The sequence below is a fragment of the Lynx rufus genome, unplaced genomic scaffold (assembly GCF_022079265.1).
Source record: "Lynx rufus isolate CCGP_SWC_20201006 ecotype Redwood Valley unplaced genomic scaffold, mLynRuf1.p SCAF_9, whole genome shotgun sequence".
In the NCBI taxonomy this organism is placed as follows: Eukaryota; Metazoa; Chordata; class Mammalia; order Carnivora; family Felidae; genus Lynx; species Lynx rufus.
The window spans coordinates 6,597,839-6,620,438 of NW_025814897.1; the positions used below are offsets into that span (position 1 = coordinate 6,597,839).

Below are 22,600 nucleotides of genomic sequence, written 5' to 3' on the forward strand. Positions count from 1 at the left end.
TTAAGAGCACCTACCCATGGGGCGCCTGGGTGGCTCAGTCGGTTAAGCGTCCGACTTCAGCTCAGGTCATGATCTCACGGTCCGTGAGTTCGAGCCCTGCGTCGGGCTCTGTGCTGACAACTCAGAGCCTGGAGCCTGCTTCCAATTCTGTGTCTCCCTCCCTCTCTGACCCTCTCCCATTCATGCTCTGTCTCTGTCTCAAAAATAAATAAACATTAAAAAAAATTAAAAAAAAAAAAGAGCACCTACCCATGGACTCAGTCTATCAAAGTTTTCTCGTCTTCATTTTCTTCCTTATTCACCTTAGGTACCGTGGCCTGAAGTTACGAGCACACGTCCAATTTAAAAATCCAAGGGTATAACTTGCTTTAGCTACAGCTTGATGCTAGGGATCAAACGATGTCAAAAGAACTCAGTTTCTCTTCTGGGTTTAAGAGCTGTGCTTCCTCTATGTTGGTAGAGCCTGGGTCCCTACCTTTGTAAAGCCACCCTGTTGACCCTAGACAGTGCAACTTCATGCTTCTCTTACACGAAGGAGAAATAAATTTCCCTCACATGTAAGTCATTGTTATTTTGTTGTTTCTGTCACTCACGGCCTAATCTAATGCTAACGCTACAGATGCAAAGTATATGGTGTTGAGCTAGACCGTGGCATTTCAGGAGCCACATATAGCATAATAACGTAAAAGCAAACAGAAAATAGAAGATGAAGGAAAGCCCCATGGTACCAAAGCATATTTTTTATGCCATCCTAATAAGTTTAGACGTTATTCTTTAAGCGTTGTGTATATGTATATACATGGGATATTTGAAATAGTTTTAGCTAGGTGTAATATGGTTATTCTAATCATTAGAAAGATTCTTGAAGATCTTTGGGAGTTGGACAAAACCAGAGGAATTGAGCTTATGACAATTCTGGTAAGAGATGTTAAGTGTCAAAATCAGGGCAACAGTACCGGGAAAGACAAAGTATAGACAGATTTGAAAGATATATACAAAATGGAATTGACCAGAATTTAGTCAACCTGAATGACTTCTGAAGCAAGAGAGACAGACAGGCACTATTACAAGACTACAACCAACTGATATAAGAAGTCCATCATGGGCATTCCAGAGGGACGACACGACAAATTCAGCTACGCATTCTGGGAGATTTTTCATTCACCACTCACATATGTATTTCTCACAAAAGTCCTGAGACTCAGATGCATGTTGTGTACGAAAGGATGTGCATACTTTCCTGGAGTACACACGTATTTGAATCACTCTTATATGCCAGCTATCATTTGGATCAGTTCTTCCTCTTTTAGCGGGCAAGTATTTTCAGCCTACTGCTTCGAGCATGCAAATGAACTATAACTTTATCTTCCTACAATTCACCTTCGTCTGAGTCTCCATTCTATTGAATGACCTAATGTAGTTATTTTTCCCCCCAACCACTGCAGGTTTAAACTCTGTCGATTCAGGCTTTTTTCTCCCTCCCCATGTTTATTGAGGTCGTTTAAATTCCTGAATGTTTATATAAGCTCACTGTATCGGAGATGGGGAGTGGAATTGGACATTGGTCCAACTGAGAAATGGCAAAAGCCTTCACAATGCAATGGCTATAGAGTTGTATCTTCTAAGTACAGAGGGGTATACAGAGGAAATTCTACCATCCACATGCCTCTTGTGGGGCAAACATAACAAAATAAAAACAATGCCTACACAAGTTAGAAAATTTTTGTTTGTTTGTTTGTTTGTTTGTTTAGAGACAAAGAGAGAGTGCGCACAAGAGGCAAAGAGAGAGAGAGGGAGAGAGAGAATCTCAAGCAGGCTCTATGCTCAGCGCAGAGCCCAATGTGGGGCTCAATCCCATGACCCTGGGATCATGACCCGAGCTGAAATCAAGAGTCAGATGCTCAACCGACTGAACCACCCAGGCATCCTGAAAATTAGTATATTTTTAAAGTGTAAATTGACTTCTGATTCACTTTGGATGAACCACCCTATTCAGAAAAGAATTGTGGAGATCATAGTTTTTTAGAGTATTGAGAATGGCATGCATACACATTTCAAACTGACTTCTAATTTTATGCAATTATTTCAGTCCACACTATTCATACACTCTGGAAAACTCTATTTGTCTCAAAAGGTCCTATAAGACGGTTAAATGAGGCTAGCTAATCAGTACAAATGAGAACTTTAGTTCCAGTGTAATCAGCTCCTGATTTTGAGGATCAGGTATTGAGGGTAGTGAGGATATTAATCACTTCATATGGAGCCCTCAGTCATCCATCTCACGACTCCCCGTAGAACCACTTGGAGAACAGCTAGTTTCAACACCAAATTTATTATCAAAATCAATCATTGGTAGGAAAAGATTACAAAACACTCCATTTACAAATACAAAATTCTAACTGATAAAACTCTTTCTCTATTCTCCATACCCAGAAACATTTTTCTTTAATTCCCATCCAAAGTCTTCAGTCTTTGTATCTGAAATTAAATGTCACTACCTTTTCAATTTAAAGATCCCTTATCGGGAAACCTGGCTGGCTCAGTCCGGTAGAGCATGCAACTCTTGATCTTGGGGTTGTAAGTTCAAAGCCCATGTTGGGTGTACAGATTACTAAACATAAAATCTTGGGGGAAAAAAAACCCTTATCAGTTACCCTGATTTTGTCTTCTGGAGGGAAACTTGCGGAAACTTTAAATGTATTCAACAAATATTTGTTTACTGCCTGTGATAATCCAGGTGATGTGGTAGGCACTGGAGTACCACTGTGAATAAAACAGACCAAAACACAAATCCTTGTCTTGATGCAGCTTACGTTCTCTTGGGGGGTGCAAACAATAAACGAAATGAATAAGTAAAATGCATATTATGTTATATGGTAGTAAGTGCTAAGGAGAAAGATAAAGCAGACAAGGGGGTAGAGGGGCAGTTTTAAATATAGTCAAATGAAGACACTCGAGTGGAGCTTGGATGAGGTGAGAGAGCAGGCTATGCAAAGACAGAAGGAAAGAGCTCTTCCAGAGGGAAGGGCAAGTACAAAGGTTCTGAGGTGGCAGCCTGCCTCTCCTGTTTGAGGAACATCAAGGAAGCCAGTCTGGGGCACCTGGCTGGCTCAGTCAGTAGGGCATGCAACTCTGGATCTCAGGGTTGTGAGTCCGAACCTCACACCAGGTGTAGAGATTACTTAAAAATAAAATCCTAAAAAAAAAAAAAAAAGGAAGCCAGTATGTTGTGAAGGTATTAAAGAGGAAGGTGAAGACGAGAAGATGAGGCCCAAGAGGGAATGAGAGACCAAGGCAAGGAATTTGACTTCTGCAGTGATATCAGAACCCATTAGAAGTTCTGGAGCATAGCAGTGACGAGATCTGACTTACATCTTGCAGGGTGGTAGCTTCCAGGTTGAAAATAGCAATAGTAAGGGCAGGGCAAGACCTAATTAGATACTATTCCAGTAATCCAGACTACAGATGACGGCAACTTGGAACATGGCGGCAGAGGTGGAAGTGCTGAGAAATGACTAGAATCTAGACTTATTTTGAATACACACCCTATAGAATTCGCTGAGGGGATACTTACGGAGAGATGAGAAAGAGTGGAATCAAGAACGAGATGTCTGTCCAAAGAAGACACACAGATGGCTAACAGACCCATGAAAAGATGCTCAATATCACTCATCGTCGGCGAAATGCAAATCAGAACCACAACGAGACACCACCTCACACCTTTCAGAAGGGCTGAGACTAACAACACAGGAAAGAACAGATGTTGGCGCGGATGTGGAGAAAGGGGAACGCGCTTGCACTGTCGGTGGGAGTGCAAACTGGTGGAGCCACTGTGGAAAACAGCATGAGGTTCCTCAAAAAGTTAAAAATAGAACTACCCTAAGATTCAGCAATTGCACTACGAGGTATTTACCTAAAGGATACAATAATACTGATTCAAAGGGATACAGGCACCCTGATGTTTATAGCAGCATTATCAACAATAGCCAAACTATGGATTCAGCCCGAGGGTCCACTGACTGACGAATGGATAAGGAAGATGTGATACACACACACAGACATTCACATAGACACACACACGCACACACACGCACGCTGGAATATTACTCAGCCATAAAAAAAGAATGCAATCTTGCCATTTGCAATGACATGGATGGAGCTAGAGAGTATTATGCTAAGTGAAGTAAGGCAGTCAGAGAAAGACAAGTACCATACGGTTTCGCTCATACATGGAATTATAGCTCAGCTGGTTGAGCGTCCGACTTCGGCTCAGGTCATGATCTCATGGTTTGCGAGTTGGAGCCCCACGTGGGGCTCTCTGCTGTGACCACAAAGCCTGCTTTGGATCCTCTGTTACCCTCTCTTCTCTCCACTTCCACTGCTTGTGCTCTCTCTCTCTCTAAAATAAATAAACATTAAAAAAATTTTTTTAAATCTGTCCTATGTGCCTTTTCTTTTTTATTTTTATTTTATTTTTTTAACGTTTATTTATTTTTGAGAGAGAGACAGAGCATGAACGGGGGGGGGGGTCAGAGACAGAGGGAGACACAGAATCCGAAACAGGCTCCAGGCTCTGAGCGGTCAGCACAGAGCCCGACGCGGGGCTCAAACTCACGGACCGCGAGATCATGACCCGAGCCGAATTCGGCCGCCCAACCGACTGAGCCACCCAGGCGCCCCTATGTGCCTTATTTTCTAAGCTTAAACTTCCAGAAATATAAATACAACATTTCTAATTAAAATATTAAATTATTTGTACCAGCATGCATAATCCAAATATACTTAAAATTATTCATGGATTATTCAAAGGCAGATACTAAAGTTTGCCTTTGAATAATTATTAATCTATATTATATCTATATAGTATATTAACATATAATATTAATCTATACTAATCATAGTATTAATCATAAACTTAATCAATTTTAGTTCATTATGAAGCTCATCAGGTTATGTGCAGACTGCATATATATAGAAGTTCAGGGACATAGAGAATTTTGCTTAACAGTTCATTTCCACTCAGTGAGCATTTATAGAGCACCACCATGCACTAGCTGTGTGTGTGCTGGGGAAATAACAATGAGTTAATCATTGCATCTGGCCTTGAGGAACTTACAGTCTACCAGACCGTCAAACCAATAGCCATATTTCAAAATGAAATACATTATAGAAGATATGAGATATCACAGAAGTACAGAGTACTCTTTGCTTAACTGTTGTAGAAACACAGAGAGTGAAAAATAAGTTCTCCTTGGGGATATAAATGGTTTAGAAAGATTACAAAGCAGAGATAATATTTGTTCTGGGCCTTGAAAGAGAAATAGAAATTTGCTGACCAGTTGGAGGGTGAAAGGGATATAATGAAAGGACGCAATGGCATGGGGGGAAAAAGTGTAGCATGAATAGCATGTCATGTAGAGAAGTCACTGACTAGATCACAGATGCCACATTATGATTGGAGGTATATCACACAATTAGGTATTCAGACTTCATCCTAGGGTGAATGAGTCATCAAAAGTGTCCAATGCCATAATTCTAGATGCAATGCAGAACTAAATGGGAGTCTGTCATGGACTGAATTATATCCCTCAAAAGAGACACAAAGAAGTCCTAACCTCCAGGACTTCAGAACGTGCCTTATTTGGAAACAGTCTTGGCCCATGATCAAGTTAAAATGAAGTCATTATGGTGGGCCCTAATCCACTGTGACTGGTGTCCTCATAAAAAGGGGTAAATCTGGACACAGACACACACATACACAGAGGGAAGGCTATGTGAAGAGATACAGGAAAAATGTCATGTTACAATGGAGGATTGGAATGGGACACCTACATGCCAAAGAATGCCAAAGATTGCCAGCAAAGCACTAGCAGCGAGGCAAGAGGCCTGAACAGATTCTCCCTCACAGCCCAAAGAAGGAAGAAACCAGGCAACACCTTGTACCTGTAGCCCCCAGAACTATGAGACAATGTTACTTTAAGCCATTCTGTTAGTGGTACTTCGTTACAACAGACCTAGGAAACCAATGCCTAGGAAACCAATGCCTACTGTTCCTGAGCAGTACAGTCCGAAATGATAAGAGACTCAACAAAGACAGTGACAGCGGGGAGTTCAGAAAAGGTCATAAATCTGAAAGATACCACTGATGTAAACATAACAAGGTTTAATGATTGGCTGAGTATGCCAAAGGAGAGAAGGGAGTCTGGCATGGATGAAGTTTTTATTCTATCTTAATCACCTGAATGTTGTGTCTAAACTACCTTACCTTAGATCCTTGTTAGATCTCTCCTGAGGCTGGGGACCTTATAAAAAGTCCCATGTATTTTCTTCTGGCTAACGGTGTCTAATTAAGCTATGCTTCTGACCTCTCATTGAAGCCTTTCTTTGGGCTGGTTTCCCGTTTCCATCCTGTTGGCTTGTAGCTATGTTCTGCTCCATCTACCTGGTTTCTTTAAGATGCTTCACTTGAGCTGCCTATCTTGCTTTCCATTTTAGTTTTGTCCAGGATGCTATGTATTAGATTATCCTTAGCTCTACATTCTGCTGCCTTTAGACCAATTCCATCTCTTCCTTATACAAACACAAACCCCTAGCCCCTAGATTCAGGGGCACAAGCTCTCACTTGTCCAGGGAGCTAGAACAGACACTAAATACACTAACCTGTAAAATACAGGAAAAGGAAACATGACAAGAAATCTACATTCACTTTTGGACACTATAGAGGCTATATTGTTGACACAAAGGGAAGCCACTGACCAATCCTTCTTCCAGAACTGCTAATATGCCATATACCCCATCCAAAGGGATTGGCTTGTTACATCTTCCTGTCTCACTGGCCTTGTCTCTTTGATATAAACACCCGTTCCAAACTGGGCCAACTGGATTGTCTCTGGAGAAAAATGGAAATTGGTCTCTGGATGTGTCTAGATATCTAACATGGAACTTGCAGCAACCATAGTCTTCCAAATGGACTAAGGAGGAGACAGAGCTGGTTCACAGACAGGTAAGAATTAAGCAGATGTTAGAAGGAAGTAAATATGAGAGAGGCAGACACACACGCTGCCTGTGTTCCTTACAGCTTTCTCTTTCCTAGTTCCAATCCCTTTATGACACCATCTACATTCCTGCTTGTGGACTGTATAAAAATACCTCTGTATCTTTAGGATAAGTGCATTTATCTTTTTGTATCACCCTGACTGGAGTTTGTTTCAAAGAATCCTAACCAACACAGATGTGTTGAATCTGAAATGTGTATCCAACACTTAAGGACAGAGGTATTCCGGAAATGTGGGTCTCAAGACAGAGTAGCAGTTAAGGAAAGGACATGTGGTTTGGGTATGGGAGTAACGGAAGTCACTGGAGTTGATAAGGTCACCAGAGGTAGTTCAAAGTGATAGAAAAAGGAAGGAGAGGGTAAAGAGAGGAAAAGTGGGTCTCTTAGGAACTTCAATATTTAAGAAATGAATGACAGAAAGAGAAGTCAGTGAATAAGGTTAAAAAAATACAGATTAGGAAAGAATGCTTATGTAGAAACCAAGAAACAAAAGTATCTAGATTGAATTTATAGAAAATCCAACCATCGGTGGCTTAAACAGGGATTAATTGGTTTGTCTCAAACAAGATGTCCAGAGCTGGCACAAGAGATCAACTCCACGGAGGACTCATGCTCTTCCTCTCACTTCCACTAACATCTTTAGCATCTAACCTTCATCTCTCTGGTCACAAGATGGTTGTTTAATCTTCCAGGTAGGAAGGAAAAGCAAAAGAGAAAGAGTGAAGGGCAGTATGGGTGTCAGTCCCTTGTTGGAAAAGCAAAAGGTTTACCAAAAGCCCTACTTAAGTCTCATTGCTCAGATCTCTGTTGTCACCGGGCCATTCCTACCTGGAGGAAGACTAGAAGAGAACTATGGAAAAGAGCTGGGTCAGCCAATCAGCTTTTAACAACAGATTATAGTCCATAACCGCTACAGGGAGGTCAAGAAGAATGATACCTAAAGACAGATGATGAGGAGAGGGTAGAGGATTTGATAGTCAGAAAATCCCTGGCAACCTATCAAAAGCAATTTCAGAGGGGCATCCAGTTGACTCAGTCAGGGGAGCATGTGACTCTTGACCTACAGGTTGCAATTTGAGCCGCACATTGGTGTAGAGATTACTTAAAAATAAAATCTTAAAAAAAATAATTTCAGAGGTACATTAGGTATGGAGAAGGCTGCTGAAGACTCACTGGTGGGTAGGAAATGAGTATAGGTAGTTCTTTCCTAATGTTTGAAAAGGAGAATAATGGAGAAGGCAAAAATCTAAAGGAGAAGCATATGTAGAGATGTTTTGTTTGGCTTTAGGACTGTGACCTCTTGAGCATGTTTGTATACACTGAGGAATAGAAACAATTGGAGACAAGGAGGTATGAGGTATAAACAGCATGACAAAAAGATCAACGGGGGGGGGGGGGGAGGGAGTCCACAATCCCCTGGGTGACACGGAATTAAATGAGATATTGAAAGTGATACCTTTGCCTCCAAAACAAGAAAGGGAGAATGAATAACAATAGTGTAAGTTTGGATGCGGGCATGAAAAAAAGGTGGACTTATTGAAAACTCTATTTTAGCAAAAATACACTTAAAAAGATAGAACCTTGAATTCACTATTATTCAATTTTAAGAAAGGCATGAAGAAGTAGTAAGATCTCATCAGAATTCAGGTGTGCTTGGTTTATCTGGATCCCGGAGCTGACTCTGCCAAGTATAGGATTTTTCCGAACGGAGTCAGAAGAATGGGAGCTTTTAAGAGCATCTCAAAATCTCACTTTTTTTTTTTTTTTTGGTCCCTTCTGTATCTCTCGGGGCTGCAAGTCCCCAGAGAGGATGTAGAGGATACCTGGTCTTTTTCTCACTCTTCGTGGTACTGGAAGAAGATACACGGCGGCGGCAGGAGCAATGGCCAAAGCCCTTGCTAGAAGCATCCAGACCTTGCTCTGCAAATTTTTTTCCATTCTGTTCTGAACTCCTTCGCCTTAGCACGCGCGGGAGGCGGCGCTGAGCAAGGCTAGACTGCAGCACGCCGTCGGCGGGCACCTTCAGGGGCGTGTGAAGGGGCAAGGCCTTCGTGGGAAGAAAGGCGCCCCAGAAGTGACCCATTCGCAGAAGCCCACTCTGGCTCTGACAAGCCCGCCCCCACGACCGTAAGAAAACGATTCTCACTTTTCATTGGCTGACCCTCGCGGAGGGGAGTCCTTGCTTCGCTTTCATTGGCTGCCGCTGCCGTCACGTCCTCTCGCCACACCCACCTTCCCGGCGGCGCCCAGTGAGCTTTCAGGGAAAGAGATTTACCGAGGGCGGGGACGGGAGTCGCGCGCAGTTAGCCCGGCGCCCCCTCCCGCGCGCCCCGCCCCCTGGCCCGAGGCCCCGCCCCTCGGCCGGCCGGGCCCCGCCCCTCCCCCCAGAGAGGGCGGGGACCAGGCGGCGGCTGCAGTCGCAGGAATATGCTGGAAGCCGGCGGGCGGGCGCCCGGGCGGTGCTGAAGGGACAGTTCCCGCCGCCAAACTTGCCCGGCAGCTGGAGGGCAGGCGGGCGGGGCGGCCCGCGGGGGCACGTGAGCCATGGAGACCATCTGGATCTACCAGTTCCGCCTCATCGTGATCGGGGACTCGACGGTGGGCAAGTCGTGCCTCCTGCACCGCTTCACGCAGGGCCGCTTCCCGGGGCTGCGCTCGCCCGCCTGCGACCCCACGGTCGGCGTGGACTTCTTCTCCCGCCTGCTGGAGATCGAGCCGGGCAAGAGGATCAAGCTGCAGCTGTGGGACACGGCGGGGCAGGAGCGCTTCAGGTAGGGCCGCCGGGACCGCCGCCCCCACCCCTCCACCCCGGGGACCTCGGCGCGTCGGCCGCCCCCTCCCGGCTCGGAGGAGGCTCCGGCCCTGCGCTCTCCAAAGTGCAAACACTCCCTTCTCGCTTCCCCTTTGCCCCTCCTCTTCCAGGGACGACTTCCTCCTCCGCAATTTCTCACTTCTCCCTTTGGCGCCCATTTCCTGCGCCCCCTTTCCCGCCTGAGCCGGGTCGCCCCCCCCCCCACCTCGCGGACCCCCTCTGGCTCCGCGATCTGTCTGCCCCTGCCCAACTCTTCGCCCCCACCACCACCACCATGCTGCCTGCTCCCCAAACTCGGCGCCCCTCGCTGCGCACACCCCGACCCTGCCCCCTGCCCCCGCCCCCCCTCCACCCCGAGCTCCCCTTCTCCCCCTGCACGCGGCCCGGGAGAACTGCGGAGTGGGGCTCCCACGTTGGTGGTGGGTCCCCCACCCCCAGCCTGCTGCATGAGCTCACCGGGCCTCGTTCGGAGAGGGAGGGGGATGCTGTAATGGTCCTCAGAAATTCTGGGCCCTGTGACCCGTGGGAACGCGTCTCCGGGAGCTGCTCGGTGCCACCTCGGGGCCGCAGGCACAGCCGAGGGCTCCTGGTGCTGTTTGGTGAGGGTTGAGTTGTGTTTCGAAGTTTGTCATCTGCGGTGGTTTGGTGGAGAGGAGACAGACACCCTGAGGTTTTGTCACGAACTTTCGCTTTTCTGTTATTTGGCGTGGGCGCTTAACGTTCCAGGGTGGTGCTACATCAGAACGTGCGTTCTCAGTAGAGGAGGAGGGATCCCACACGAGAGTTTGCAAAGACGGTCGTGTTATGTCACTAAGAACTAGATGTAATCTGCCTGCATTTCCTGGGTGTTTAGGACCGAACTACGTAATAAAGCGTATTTAAATTTCTGGGATTGGAGGACACTTTTTTGGGGGGGGGGTTGTTTTGTTTTGTTTTGTTTTGTTTTAGAGGAAGGTAGGAAATCTGATATACTGTAGTGTTTGGGCTTTTTTTTTTTCTTTTTTTTTTTTTTTTAAGATTGCATTGTCACCTACAACTCGCTTAAGCAAGCATTTTGCAATCTTCAGCAAGTCCTCCGCTTGTGAAATGCAGCCCTCCAGGAGGGGGCTTCCCAAACATGGCGTCCCGGCCCCAGCCCCAGCCCCCAGCACTTCCCAATGAGATCAGCATACTTCTGTGGGGATGTTCCAGCTTGTAAAGTGCTGGCTTCCATTCCCAGCTACACACTGATCCACACGATCCACACACACGATCCGGGAACTCCCATGCGTGGAGTGGAAAGATGGGAAGGCCAGCCCTTCAGAGAGATGGTAAAGGTTACTGTTGAAGGTTCGAATTGTACGATCCCTAGAAGTCCATGAGGAAACTTGTTTTTCCTTCTCAAGAAGCCTCTTTTAGTTAAATAGGGTTTCAGACTTCTGATTCCTCATCTATAAAATGGGGTTATTATGATCTCTAAGATTCCTTCCTCTTTCACCATTGTAAGATGGTTTGCAGATTCCATCACCTGTGATCTCAATCAGAGATGAAATTTAAGATATTTTGTGGTCCTCCCCCCCCAAAAAAGGCATTTACTAATAACTCTTGCTCTACCCTCTAAAATGAATGTAATAAAAACATACTCTTTATACCTTAAACTTCTAGAAACTAGTGAGTTGCAACTACAAGAAACATTAGTGAAGTCTTATTGTATCTAATTATTTCCTAAGAAGTAATTCCTCACCTTATTGACAACAAAGTAAAGGATAATTAATTTGTTAGACTTTAAAGTCCTTTCTGCTAAGTAGATCATTGTTTTTTAATGCCTTTGAGCAGATGTAAATAGCAATTTGTTTTATATACATTATTAAAACCAGACGGTACCTCTCCCATAATAATACAAGGACATTTAGGGAATGTTTACTGACAATGAGTCATGCTTTATTTTGTCTGGCTCTTTACCAAAGACGTATTCATAAATACATACATATTTCAATAGCTACCTTCCAATACTGCCTTTCTGTAGTTTAGCAGAATATTTCAACATAAAATTGCATTTGAAACAATCATTGTTAAACCACTCTGTGTCTTTTCAGAAGAAAATAGATACTTTTTTGAGTAATAGATACATTTTATTTCATAGAAAGTTACTATAGTTCATGAAGGTATTAGTCGTATCATTAGGAATTCATAGGGAATTTTATATTTGAGGGTTTATTGTTGATTGTATATAAACGAGCAGAAAGGAACCTACTTTAGACAACTCAGAGTATAGTTTGAAAGCATTAAAAACCCAGAACAAAATAGTGAGGCAATAACTATGACCCTACCTAATCTTCATTTTCTCCCCCACCCCAGCTTTACTGAGATGTAATTGACAAATATTAAGCCTTGACTTTCAGTGTTCAGATTAACACATGCTAGAAGACAATAATTACTTTCAAAAAGAAGAAACAAAATCAAAGTGAAAAAGGTTGACAAAAATAATGTCTATGTGAGCATACCGTAAATTATAACACTCAAATCTTTTTGTTATTATTAACACTGTGTTAGTGAGGATAAATGTCAAATTCCTGCATTAAGGCAAGTCAGAACTACAGTGCCTTCATTAAAGATAAAAGTTTATTTCTCTTTGTGTGACAGTTTCATCAAGGTAAGTGGTCCGTGTTGGTGGAGTGACTCTGCTCTAAGCCATCATTCTGGTGCCTTCTTATTTTTCTGCCACCACTGAGACATCATCATCTTCTTCATGAACACTGTGTTCCCGCACAGGGGAATGGAAATGGAGAATGTTCCTTTGGAAATAGAGCAAGCAATGTTCCTTTTAAGCAAGTGAGACCAATGTGGTACGGATCCCTTCAGCTCTAAGTTCACTGAGGAGGAAGGAGTTAAAAGGCCACAGGTAGATGAGCTACCGTGTGCCCATGAAGAAGGGAATGTGGACCTAGCATGGTGGGCTTTGCAGGGAAAGTAGCAATTGCCGCTTTGATTTTTTTTTTTTTAATTTAAGTTTATTTATTTATTGTGAGAGAGAGACAGAGAGCAGGCAGGGGAGGGCAGAGAGAGAATCTCCGGCAGGCTCTGCCTGTCCATGTGAAGCCCCAACATGGGGCTCAAGCTCACGAACCATGAGATCATGACCTGAGCCACCCAGGCACCCCACCACTTTGAATTTTGAATCATCATAGTGGACGAAGTTTCGCAGGAAAAGAAGCAAGAATATTGTTCAGCACAGTGTGACTCAGGATAAATATTAGAGGGCATCAAATATAAGGTTCTAAATTTTGAACTTCCCATGAAAAGCACTTAGAGCAATATAAAGATAAAGTGAGGGGCGCCTGGGTGGCTCAGTTGGTTGGGCAACCGACTTCGGCTCAGGTCATGATCTCACAGATCGTGAGTTCGAGCCCCACATCAGGCTCTGTGCTAACAGCTCGGAGCCTGGAGCCTGCTTCAGATTCTGTGTCTCCCCCTCTCTGTGCCCCTCCCCTCCTCATGCTCTGTGTCTCTCTGTCTCTCAATAATAAATAAATGTTAAAAAAAATAAATAAAGATAAAGTGAGATAAAGAAATAGCAGTGTTGGCTGTAGGGCTAGGAAACCTCAGGGCTTCAAACCAGATTTTGCCTTTTATTCCTTGTTGTCTGATCTTCGGGGTGTTATAGTTACAGCCAGTGATTGCAAAGCTCAGATGTAAAGAGAATAGCATCCTCTTGGTGCCATGCTTCTCGAAGTGTGTTCTGCGAGAACAGTTACCTTTGTGATTCTCTTGAAAAATGAATTCTGTGACCAGGTAAGGTTGGGAATCCCTGCATTCCATGTAGAACTCTCTTAGAAATTCATATCAAAGGCTCTCAGAAGTACTGTAACAAGGAAGCCCGTTTAACCTTGATTAAACCAGCATGTCTCAAATGTGTTTGACAGGCTCTTTTTAGAAGGTAAAAATCCAGGTGCCTGGGTCGCTTAGTTGGCTGAGTGTCAGACTCTTGATTTCGGCTCAGGTCATGATCCCAGGGTTGTGGGATTGAGCCCCACACGTTGGACTCTGCACTGAGCGTGGAACCTGCTTAAGAATCTCTCTCCCCAGTGCCTCTCCCTCCCACTTGTGCGTACGCTCTCTCTCTCAAAAATAAAAAATAAAAAAATATGAAAATGTATGATAACTTGTGTTCTAACGAGTACAACCTGAGGGAAGCTCCCTCGGTGAGTTGGTGCAGTCACATTCCTTTTTTTTTTTAATATTTATTTATTATTCTGAGAGAGAGTGTGCGGGACAGGGGCAGAGAGAGAAGGAGAGAGAATCCCAAGCAGGCTCCACACTGTCAGCACAGAGCCCGGATGTGGGGCTCGATCTTACAAACCCTGATATCATGATCTGAGCCAAAATCAAGAGTCAGATGCTTAACCGACTGAGCCAGCCAGGCGCCCCAAGTACAGTCACATTCTTTAGGCGGAATCCCTATACTGTTGAGGTTTGGAGCAGTGGGAGACCTCAGGAGTTCATTAACCAGCCCGTTAACAAAGGGCTGTAAGTAGTAAGTGCCAGAGAAGGGACGCTGCCCCCCACCCCGCCCCGCTCCACTGGGCCCCCAGAACCTGAGGATGGCCTCTGCCTAACAAGCTGAACATTCTGGACCCCTCCCTACCCCTCTGTCTGTCTTGTCATCTCTTCTCTAGCAACCCTTCTACTGTGTCTCTCTGTCTTCCTCACGTGTCCTTCCTCTCCTTCAGCTGAGTTTTGTTTTTCCATTGCCCCTTTCCTGGATCTGTCCCTCTTCATTTCCTCCTATCCTCCCTCTTTTTCTCTCCTTCCTTTTTGTGTTAGTGTGTCGCTTCCTCTCCTGTTTCTTTCTGGCTTCTCTCCCCTCATCTGTCCCTCTGGCTCCGACCTGTCTGTGTTCCCTCCTACCCCTTCAAAACATTGATACAAAGTTAATGTGTAAAAGTGGCTTAATTTATGTTCTCTATTTTTAATTTTAAAAGCAATGTCTATTTCTCCTTAAAAGAATTTTTTTAGAAGCTTTTTTTTAATGTTTATTTATTTTTGAGAGGGAGAGGAGAGATGCAGAGAGAGGGAGAGGGTGGGAGAGAATCCCAAGTAGGCTCCACGCTGTGGACGCAGAGCACAAGGCGGGAACCATCTCACAAAGCGTGAGATCGTGACCTGAGCCGATATCAACCGACTGAGCCACCCAGATGCCCCAGGAGAACTCATTAAGTGCCTAAACTAAATTGTTTTGTTTTGTTTTGTGTTTGATTCCTACCCTCTTTACGACAGTCCATAGTCTTTAACAGAAAAAGATTTTCCAATCCTGGATTGCTGGCTTCACAACTGCACACATAACAGAGCAGAAATCGTCCACAGTTAATTAAGCTCCACAGTCACTGCAGTCTCCTGTCGTTCCAGGTTTTAGACACGATACAAGCAAGGCTCTATTTGTACTGAGTAATCAGATAAAATAATGTCCTGGTTCAAATGACTTGTGCCGCAGGGGCGCCTGGGTGGCTCTGTCGATTAAATGTTCGACCTCAGCTCAGGTCATGATCTCACAGTTTGTGGGTTCAAGCCCCATGTCAGGCTCTGTGCTGACAGCTCAGAACCTGGAGCCTGCTTCGGATTCTGTGACTCCCTCTCTCTCTCTCTCTCTGCCCCTCCCTCACTCTCACTCTGTCTCTTTCTCCCTCTCTCTCTCAAAAATAAATAAACATTAAAAAAAAATTTTTTTTTAATTATTTGTGTTGTAACAGAAATCTAGCCAAATTAGTTTAGATACTTGGGATAAATTATAAATGATCCACATCTCCTGAATGACGAAGGCTCATGGAATAGACAGGTGTTTGGAAGTATGGAAGCTCCAAAAGCAAGAGTTTGTGGGTTTTTACTCTGGTTCGTTTTCTTCTCCAACTCTGCCAGCTCCCAGTTCTCTTAGTGTCTGAGCCTCTTACTGAGACTCACAGAAGAAAATAATCTCATGGGCGACTTGACCATCTCGTTTGCTACGCATTGACTACCCGTGAGTCAGCCTCCCCATAGCCACATTTTAAGATACGTATACACATAATACAAATGCAAATATACTAGGTATGTATGACAAGTCATACAACACAAATGTATCTGTGAAGGTCTACTTTTTGGAAAAGAGAAATTCACAGAAGGAAGTGACCGATCATCCCAAAAAGGATTCTGTGGTGTTTCCAGGTAAAATGGTATGTCAGAACGAGCCAGCGTCTTTTCTGACAAGCGTCACGGAATGTGAAAAGATGCCACAGGTAGCCAGACATATTTTTATCCTGCAGAGATTGCTTGCCTTGTCCCCTCGGGACATTCAGACCATTTCGAGTGACTCTGTAGTCAGCGCAGTCAAGAAACAAGCTAGTAATTAGAAAAACCTGTCATTGTCTTAATTTGTTTTTTCTTAATAACTCCGTTGATGTGGTAGACGTGGCCACAACCTCAGTGCCCCTATTGGTACATGAAGGTGGTTATACATCCTGAAGTAAACTAAATATTATACGCCCAATACCTAAGGGCCCTGGGCTGGCATTAGGCAAAATTGCAAAGTAGGTAAAGCTCGTTCTTCGGGACTTTTGGGGGCTTTCCCACTTCTCTTCTGTATTTTGGGTAGTGAGTCCTCGGCGTGTTCTTGTCTTCTGTCCTCCCTCACATCCCTTCGTTGTCCATTTTGGCTTCAGGGAGAGACACGAAATGACCCATGGTCGAAAACAACTTAGTAAGAGTCTTGCCAGCAGTATTGCTGTTCTAAAAGAGGGCGGCCACCTAGTGAGAGAATGTCTCATCCTGATGCTTGCCTGTTAGCAGAGCTCCAGGTATGTGGCCGGTGGGTGTTGGAATCTCCTCTCCTGACGATGCAGTGATGACCACTTGTTCTGGCACCTTGACCCCGCGTTTAGCTTTCACAGCAAGGGCTAGAAAAAGAAACTTAGAGATGATGTTGTGAGTACATAGAACACCACAGTAAAGTCTTCACTTGAAGAAAAGTGCTTTGCTCAGAGAGAGGGTAGAAATTTCTAGCCAGTGTCACTTTGCCAAGCATATAAAGATTTTTTAACAACTTCCCTTTCATCGCCATGTCGCTCTAAAGTTTTTAAAGAGGACTTCTTAGGGGTGCCTGGGTGGCTCAGTTAGTTGAGTGTCTGACTTCAGCTCAGGTCATGATCTCGTGGTTCACAAGTTTGAGCCCCGTGTCGGGCTCTGTGCTGACAGCTCAGAACCTGGAGCCTGCTTCGGATTTTGTGTCTCCCTCTCTCTACCCCTCGCCCCACTCTCAAAAATAAATAAACCTTAAAAAAAATTTAAAGAGGACTTCTTGGAATGGCCTAAGGATATTTCTTATATTAGTTATTCTTATCCTGACTGAGTTAGAGGGAATCTTCTTTTTTCTAGTCTGCTCTGTCAAGCAGTAGAAAAGGTGAGTGGAAAAAGTGATACTGAGATACACACACACACACCAGGGAACATCACATATTGCTTTAAGAAGCTATTTTAATTCTTTCTGAAGCAAAGTACCTGCAAACCTATACTTTTGATTTTAATAAATCCCTAAATGTCAGCAACTTTTCATCACTTCTGCTAATACATAATTTAGGGAAGTTCACTTTAAAAATTGCTACCCCAGGGGTCCCTGGGTGGCTCGGTCGGTTAAGCATCCAACTTCAACTTAGGTCATGATCTCAAGGTTCGTGAGTTTGAGCCCCGCATCGGGCTGTGTGGTGACAGCTCGGAGCCTGGAGTCTGCTTCACATTCTGTGTCTCCCTCTCCCTCTGTCCCTCCCACGCTCATGCTCTCTCTATTTCTCTCTCTCTCTCTGAAAGATAAACACTAAAAACTTTTTTTCTTTAATTGCTACCCCACACACTCTACCTGGCTTATCATAAAACATCTTTTTATGGTAAAAACAAACAAACATTGTTTTCTGAAAGGAATCACTTTATGTAATAAAGTACTGGTCTGACTTTTAGGAGTTCCAGAAAAACATGAAACAAAGGTGAAAGTATATTTTTACTTTAAGCTGTGAAAAGAGTTTCAAAATACAGGTAAGCAGTTCTGCATATAAGCACGACTAAGTAAATATTGATGGCTAGCTGACGTTAGTTTGGTTTAAAATCTTAACAGCATTCTTTCTTCTTCTTTTTTTTTTTATGTTTATTTTTTTATTTTGAGAGAGCAAGTGAGCTGGGCAGGGGCAGACAGAGAGAAAGAGACAGAGAATCCCAAGCAGGGTCCAGGCTACCAACACAGGGCTTGATCCCAGGGACCACAGGATCATGACCTGAGCCAAAGTCAAGAGTCAATCAGATGTTTAACCAACTGAACCACCAAGTTGCCCCAGTGAACAGCATTCTCTTAAACATTCTTGAGATGTAGTGACTTTTTCTGTTTTCCTTCCTATGGTAGCAATTCATTTTTAATTTATGAACAACTTGCTAAGTCAAATGACTGTATTACTGGAAGTGTGTCTTTTAAGACCGTCAACTGATATCAGTAGCTAGGATATAACTGATATAACAAAGCCATCAAAAATATCTCAGTGCTGGGGCGTCTGGATGACACGGTCGGTTAAGCGTCGACTCTTGATTTGGGCTCAGGTCATGATCTCATGTTCCATGCTGACAGTGCAGAGCCTACTTGGGAAGCTCTCTCTTGCTCTCTTTCTCTCTATCTTTCTCTCTGTCTCTAAATAAATAAATAAATTTATCTTCGTTTACTAAGAATGTTTAGAGTGTTTTTTCTTCTGATTTTTCATTTTTTTTCAAAAAAAAATTTTTTTAACGCTTATTTGAGAAGAGAGAGACAGAGCATGAGCGGGGGAGGAGAGAGAAAGAGGGAGACACAGAATCTGAAATGGGCTCCAGGCTCTGAGCTGTCAGCACAGAGCCCAATGGGGGACTCGAACTCATGGACCGCAAGATCATGACCCGAGCTGAAGTTGGACGCTTAACCGACTGAGCCACCCCGGCGCCCCTCTTCTGATTTTTTAGTCTTTCCAAATGTGTTTCCTTTTCGTAGGAATTTGTGTGAAACAGCCTGAAATAAATAAAGCTGAGGGCTGGCCTTAATAACAGATTCCTGCCTCATAAATACAAAAAGAATGGTGTGGAGCCCAAACTGAACCCTCTTTGAGAAGAGATTAAGAGAGAATTGTCCAAACAGGAGTTAGATAGATGTTAAGAACTTTCTGGCATTATGAAGAAAGATTATAATTTCTTTTTTTTCTCCTTTTTTAAAATTTAAATTTTAGTTAGCATACCATGCAATATTGGTTTCACAAGTAGATTTCAGTGATTCATCAGTTATATACAACACCCAGTTTTCATCACAACAAGTGCCCTCCTTAATGTCCATCATCCATCTAGCCCCATCACCCCCCCACCTCCCCTCCATCAACCCTCAGTTTGTTCTGTATCATTAAGGGTCTCTTGTGGTTTGTTTCCCTCTCTTCTCTTTGTCCCCCCACCCCTTCCCATATGTTCATCTGTTTTGTTTCTTAAATTCCACATATGAGTGAAATCGTATGATATTTGTCTTTCTCTGACCAACTTATTTAGCTTAGTATAAAACATTCCAGCTCCAACAATGTCACTGCAAATGGAAAGATTTCATTCTTTTTGGTGGCTGAGTAATATTCCATTGTGTGTGTGTGTGTGTGTGTGTGTGTGTGTGTATGTGTGTGTGTGTGTGCTGAGTAATATTCCATTGTGTGTGTGTGTGTGTGTGTATATATGTGTGTGTGTGTGTGTGTGTACACATCTTTTTATCCATTCATCAGTTGATGGATATTTGGGCTCTCTCCATAGTTTGATTATTGATAATGCTGCTATAAACATTAGGGTGCATATACCCCTTCAAATCTGTATTTTTGTATCCTTTGGGTAAATATCTAATACTGCAATTGCTGGATTGTAGAGTGGTTATATTTGCAAGATTATAATTTCTTAAATTCTAGGCATTGCCTCTCATTTTTCTTCAGTATAGCATTGTTCAGAGTGATTTTAATAGGTGTAATTTGAGAAAAGGTTTCCTTGATTAAATAGGGTGGGAAATATGAGGGATTTGTCAGAGCTTTTAATATATGGACCTGGTAATACACATTGTGAATCCCCGAGATAGATACGAGATTTCCCAACTCAGAGTCTTTTTACAAAAGCATTTTAGTAACTGATGGGTAGGTAGGTAGGTAGGTAAGGAGATAGAGCACTTTAGGAAACAATACTTTGGAAAGAAAAAGTGTAGGCAATTCCTTAAGTTTTAGAAATATATTTGAGAATCTCACGGTTTCTTCTTTCATGTGATTCTCTATGTCTCTTTTGCTGGTGCTTCTGGACATGATACCATATGATTTAAAAGTTTTCCCTTTTAAAACTCTTGAAATTTCAGGGCGCCTGAATGGTTTAGTCAGTTAAGCATTCACCTCTTCATTTCAGCTCAGGTCATGATCTTGTGGTTTGTGAGATGGAGCCCCGTGTTGGTCTCTGCACTGATGGCATGGAGCCTGGAACCTGTGTCTGGAATCTCTGTCTTCCTCTCTCTCTATCCCTCCCTCGCTTATGCTCTCTCTCACTCTCTCTTGAAAATAAATAAACTTAATAAATTAAAAAAAAAAAAAAGGTGGAAGACAAGATGTAGTTAGTTGTATGCAAAGCACCATTGGCCGCAAAGAAAATGAGTGAGATATGAATTGAAAACAACCTCCAAGAAAGTGGGGGAGAAACATACAGGAAAGAAGCCACGGAGGTCAGCCACCTGTGGTCAACATGCTGGCCATTCTAGTAGATAAATGACCGTAGCCACAGGACTGGGAGGGAACAGACAGGTGGTCTGATACAACACTATCATTTATTTTTTTAAATTTTTTTAGTCTTTTTTATTTTTGAGAGCGGGAGAGACAGAGTGCTAGTGGGGGAGGAACAGAGAGAGAGGGAGACACAGAATTCGAAGCAGGCTCCAGGTTCCGAGCTGTCAGCACAAGGCCCAATGCGAAGCTCGAAGTCACGAACCGCGAGATCATGACCCAAGCCGAAGTCAGACTGAGCCACCCAGGCGCCCCCAACAGTCTCATTTTTTAATAACGCAATTAATGTCCAGGAAGGCTTTGACTTGCCCCAGAGGTTATAGCTCCTTAGTGGTTTGCCAAAGAACCCTGTTCTCTTAGCTCTGTATTCAGTGTCCTTTCTGCTGCACCATGCCTCCCGTTGTGATTGAAAAGAGTTTCACTGACACATTTTGCAGTTTCCGTCTTGAAAAATAATCTGTTTGCCACAAACCCCTCCCCCTGTCCTCTGTATACCCATGTTAATTATCCTCTCCACCAAACCATTATTTTACTGCTATATTCAGAAAACAAGGGTGAAATCGCTTTGCACAACAGTAGCAATACCGGTAACTGACGGCAAGCACGTTTGGCCGCGATGACACTTCCCTGGCGTCTACACGGCACTCCGTGACCGCACTGCTGCACTTAGTGGCAGGAGTGAGCCCTGCCGCTGCAATGAACAAACCTGTATGAAGTAGCCTGCCGTAGGTATTGGGTACTGGGCGAAAAGTAAGGTGTAGTCTTACATCCAAGGTCCATGCTGCTCTCTGTGTGGTGCAGACTGTGCTGCTGTAACTAAGAGCTGCCCAAATATGGCACCTTACATAATACAGAGCTTTGTTTCTCCTGCCACCGTAGTCCAGAGTGAATGGTTCTGGGCGGTCAGCGCGGCTTTGCCTCAAGATCACCTTCCAGGATTCTTCTGTCTTTCCATTTTCCTAGCGAAGGTCAGGTCAGAAGGAGAAGGAGGAAGCCTACTGCCAATGGCTTTTCCAAGTAGATGTACCACACAGTGCACACACTGCTTCTCGTGTCCCGTTGAACCGGATTTAGGGACGGACCACAGCTGACTTCAGGAGAGCTGGGGAATACAGCCTCTATCTGAGTTGCTGTGTGCCAGCTAACACTTGGGAGTTCTGTCACTAAAGGTAGACAGGGAGAATAGACATTGGGAGACCATTAGACCTCTCTCTTACAGACGTGCAGCAAAGAAAGATAACAATCAAATAATTGCAGTAAAGGCCAGTAAGTAGTAAATTAAGTTCCAGGGGCGCCTGGGTGGCTCAGTCAGTTAAGCGTCTGACTTCGGCTCCGGTCATGATCTCACGGCTCATGGGTTTGAGCCCCATGTCAGGCTCTGTGCTGACAGCTCAGAGCCTGGAGCCTGCTTCAGATTTTGTGTCTCCCTTTCTCTCTGCCCCTCCCCCGCTTGCACTCTGTCTCTCTCTCAGAAATAAATATTTAAAAATTTTTAATAAAATAAAGTTCTAGTGGTAGAACAAAGGGAGGAATTGTCCTCTGTGCCTGGGGTGAGGGCTCATTTCAGAGGATGTATGTGTCCCAAAGAAGACGGTCCTCGATGCTGGGACATGAAGGATCTGTGAGAAATAGCAGAAGGACCAACCGCAATAGAAAAAGAAGAGGCTTCAGGTCATGATGGCGGATTGAACACCTATGTCTATTTTAGCTTTTTTCCCCTGAAATCTCACTAAAGTGACGCTAGTGCTGTTTTGTTTTGGAACCGTAAACCCTCAAACAAGGAAAGTAGGTAAGAAACAACAGCAACCAAATTTTGGAAGCAGGAAAGCAGATGGAGGAATGGTAAATGAATTAGGAGACTCAAGAAAACTGGCTTCTAAGCAAGCGATGGAAAAAGCTAAAACCCAAGCCAATATATACCATCCAAGCCCTAAAGACTCAGGA

At 43.9% G+C, this 22,600-nt stretch overlaps 1 protein-coding gene across 1 annotated transcript in view; it reads left to right on the forward strand.

Moving 5' to 3' along the window:
- The first annotated feature begins 9,598 nt into the window (after positions 1-9,598).
- RAB39A (RAB39A, member RAS oncogene family) overlaps positions 9,599-22,600 on the forward strand; it is a 30,606-nt gene continuing 17,604 nt past the window's right edge. Inside the window, exon 1 of the mRNA XM_047071581.1 lies at positions 9,599-9,825. Coding sequence (XP_046927537.1) covers positions 9,599-9,825 — 227 coding nt within the window. The remainder of the gene's footprint in view (positions 9,826-22,600) is intronic.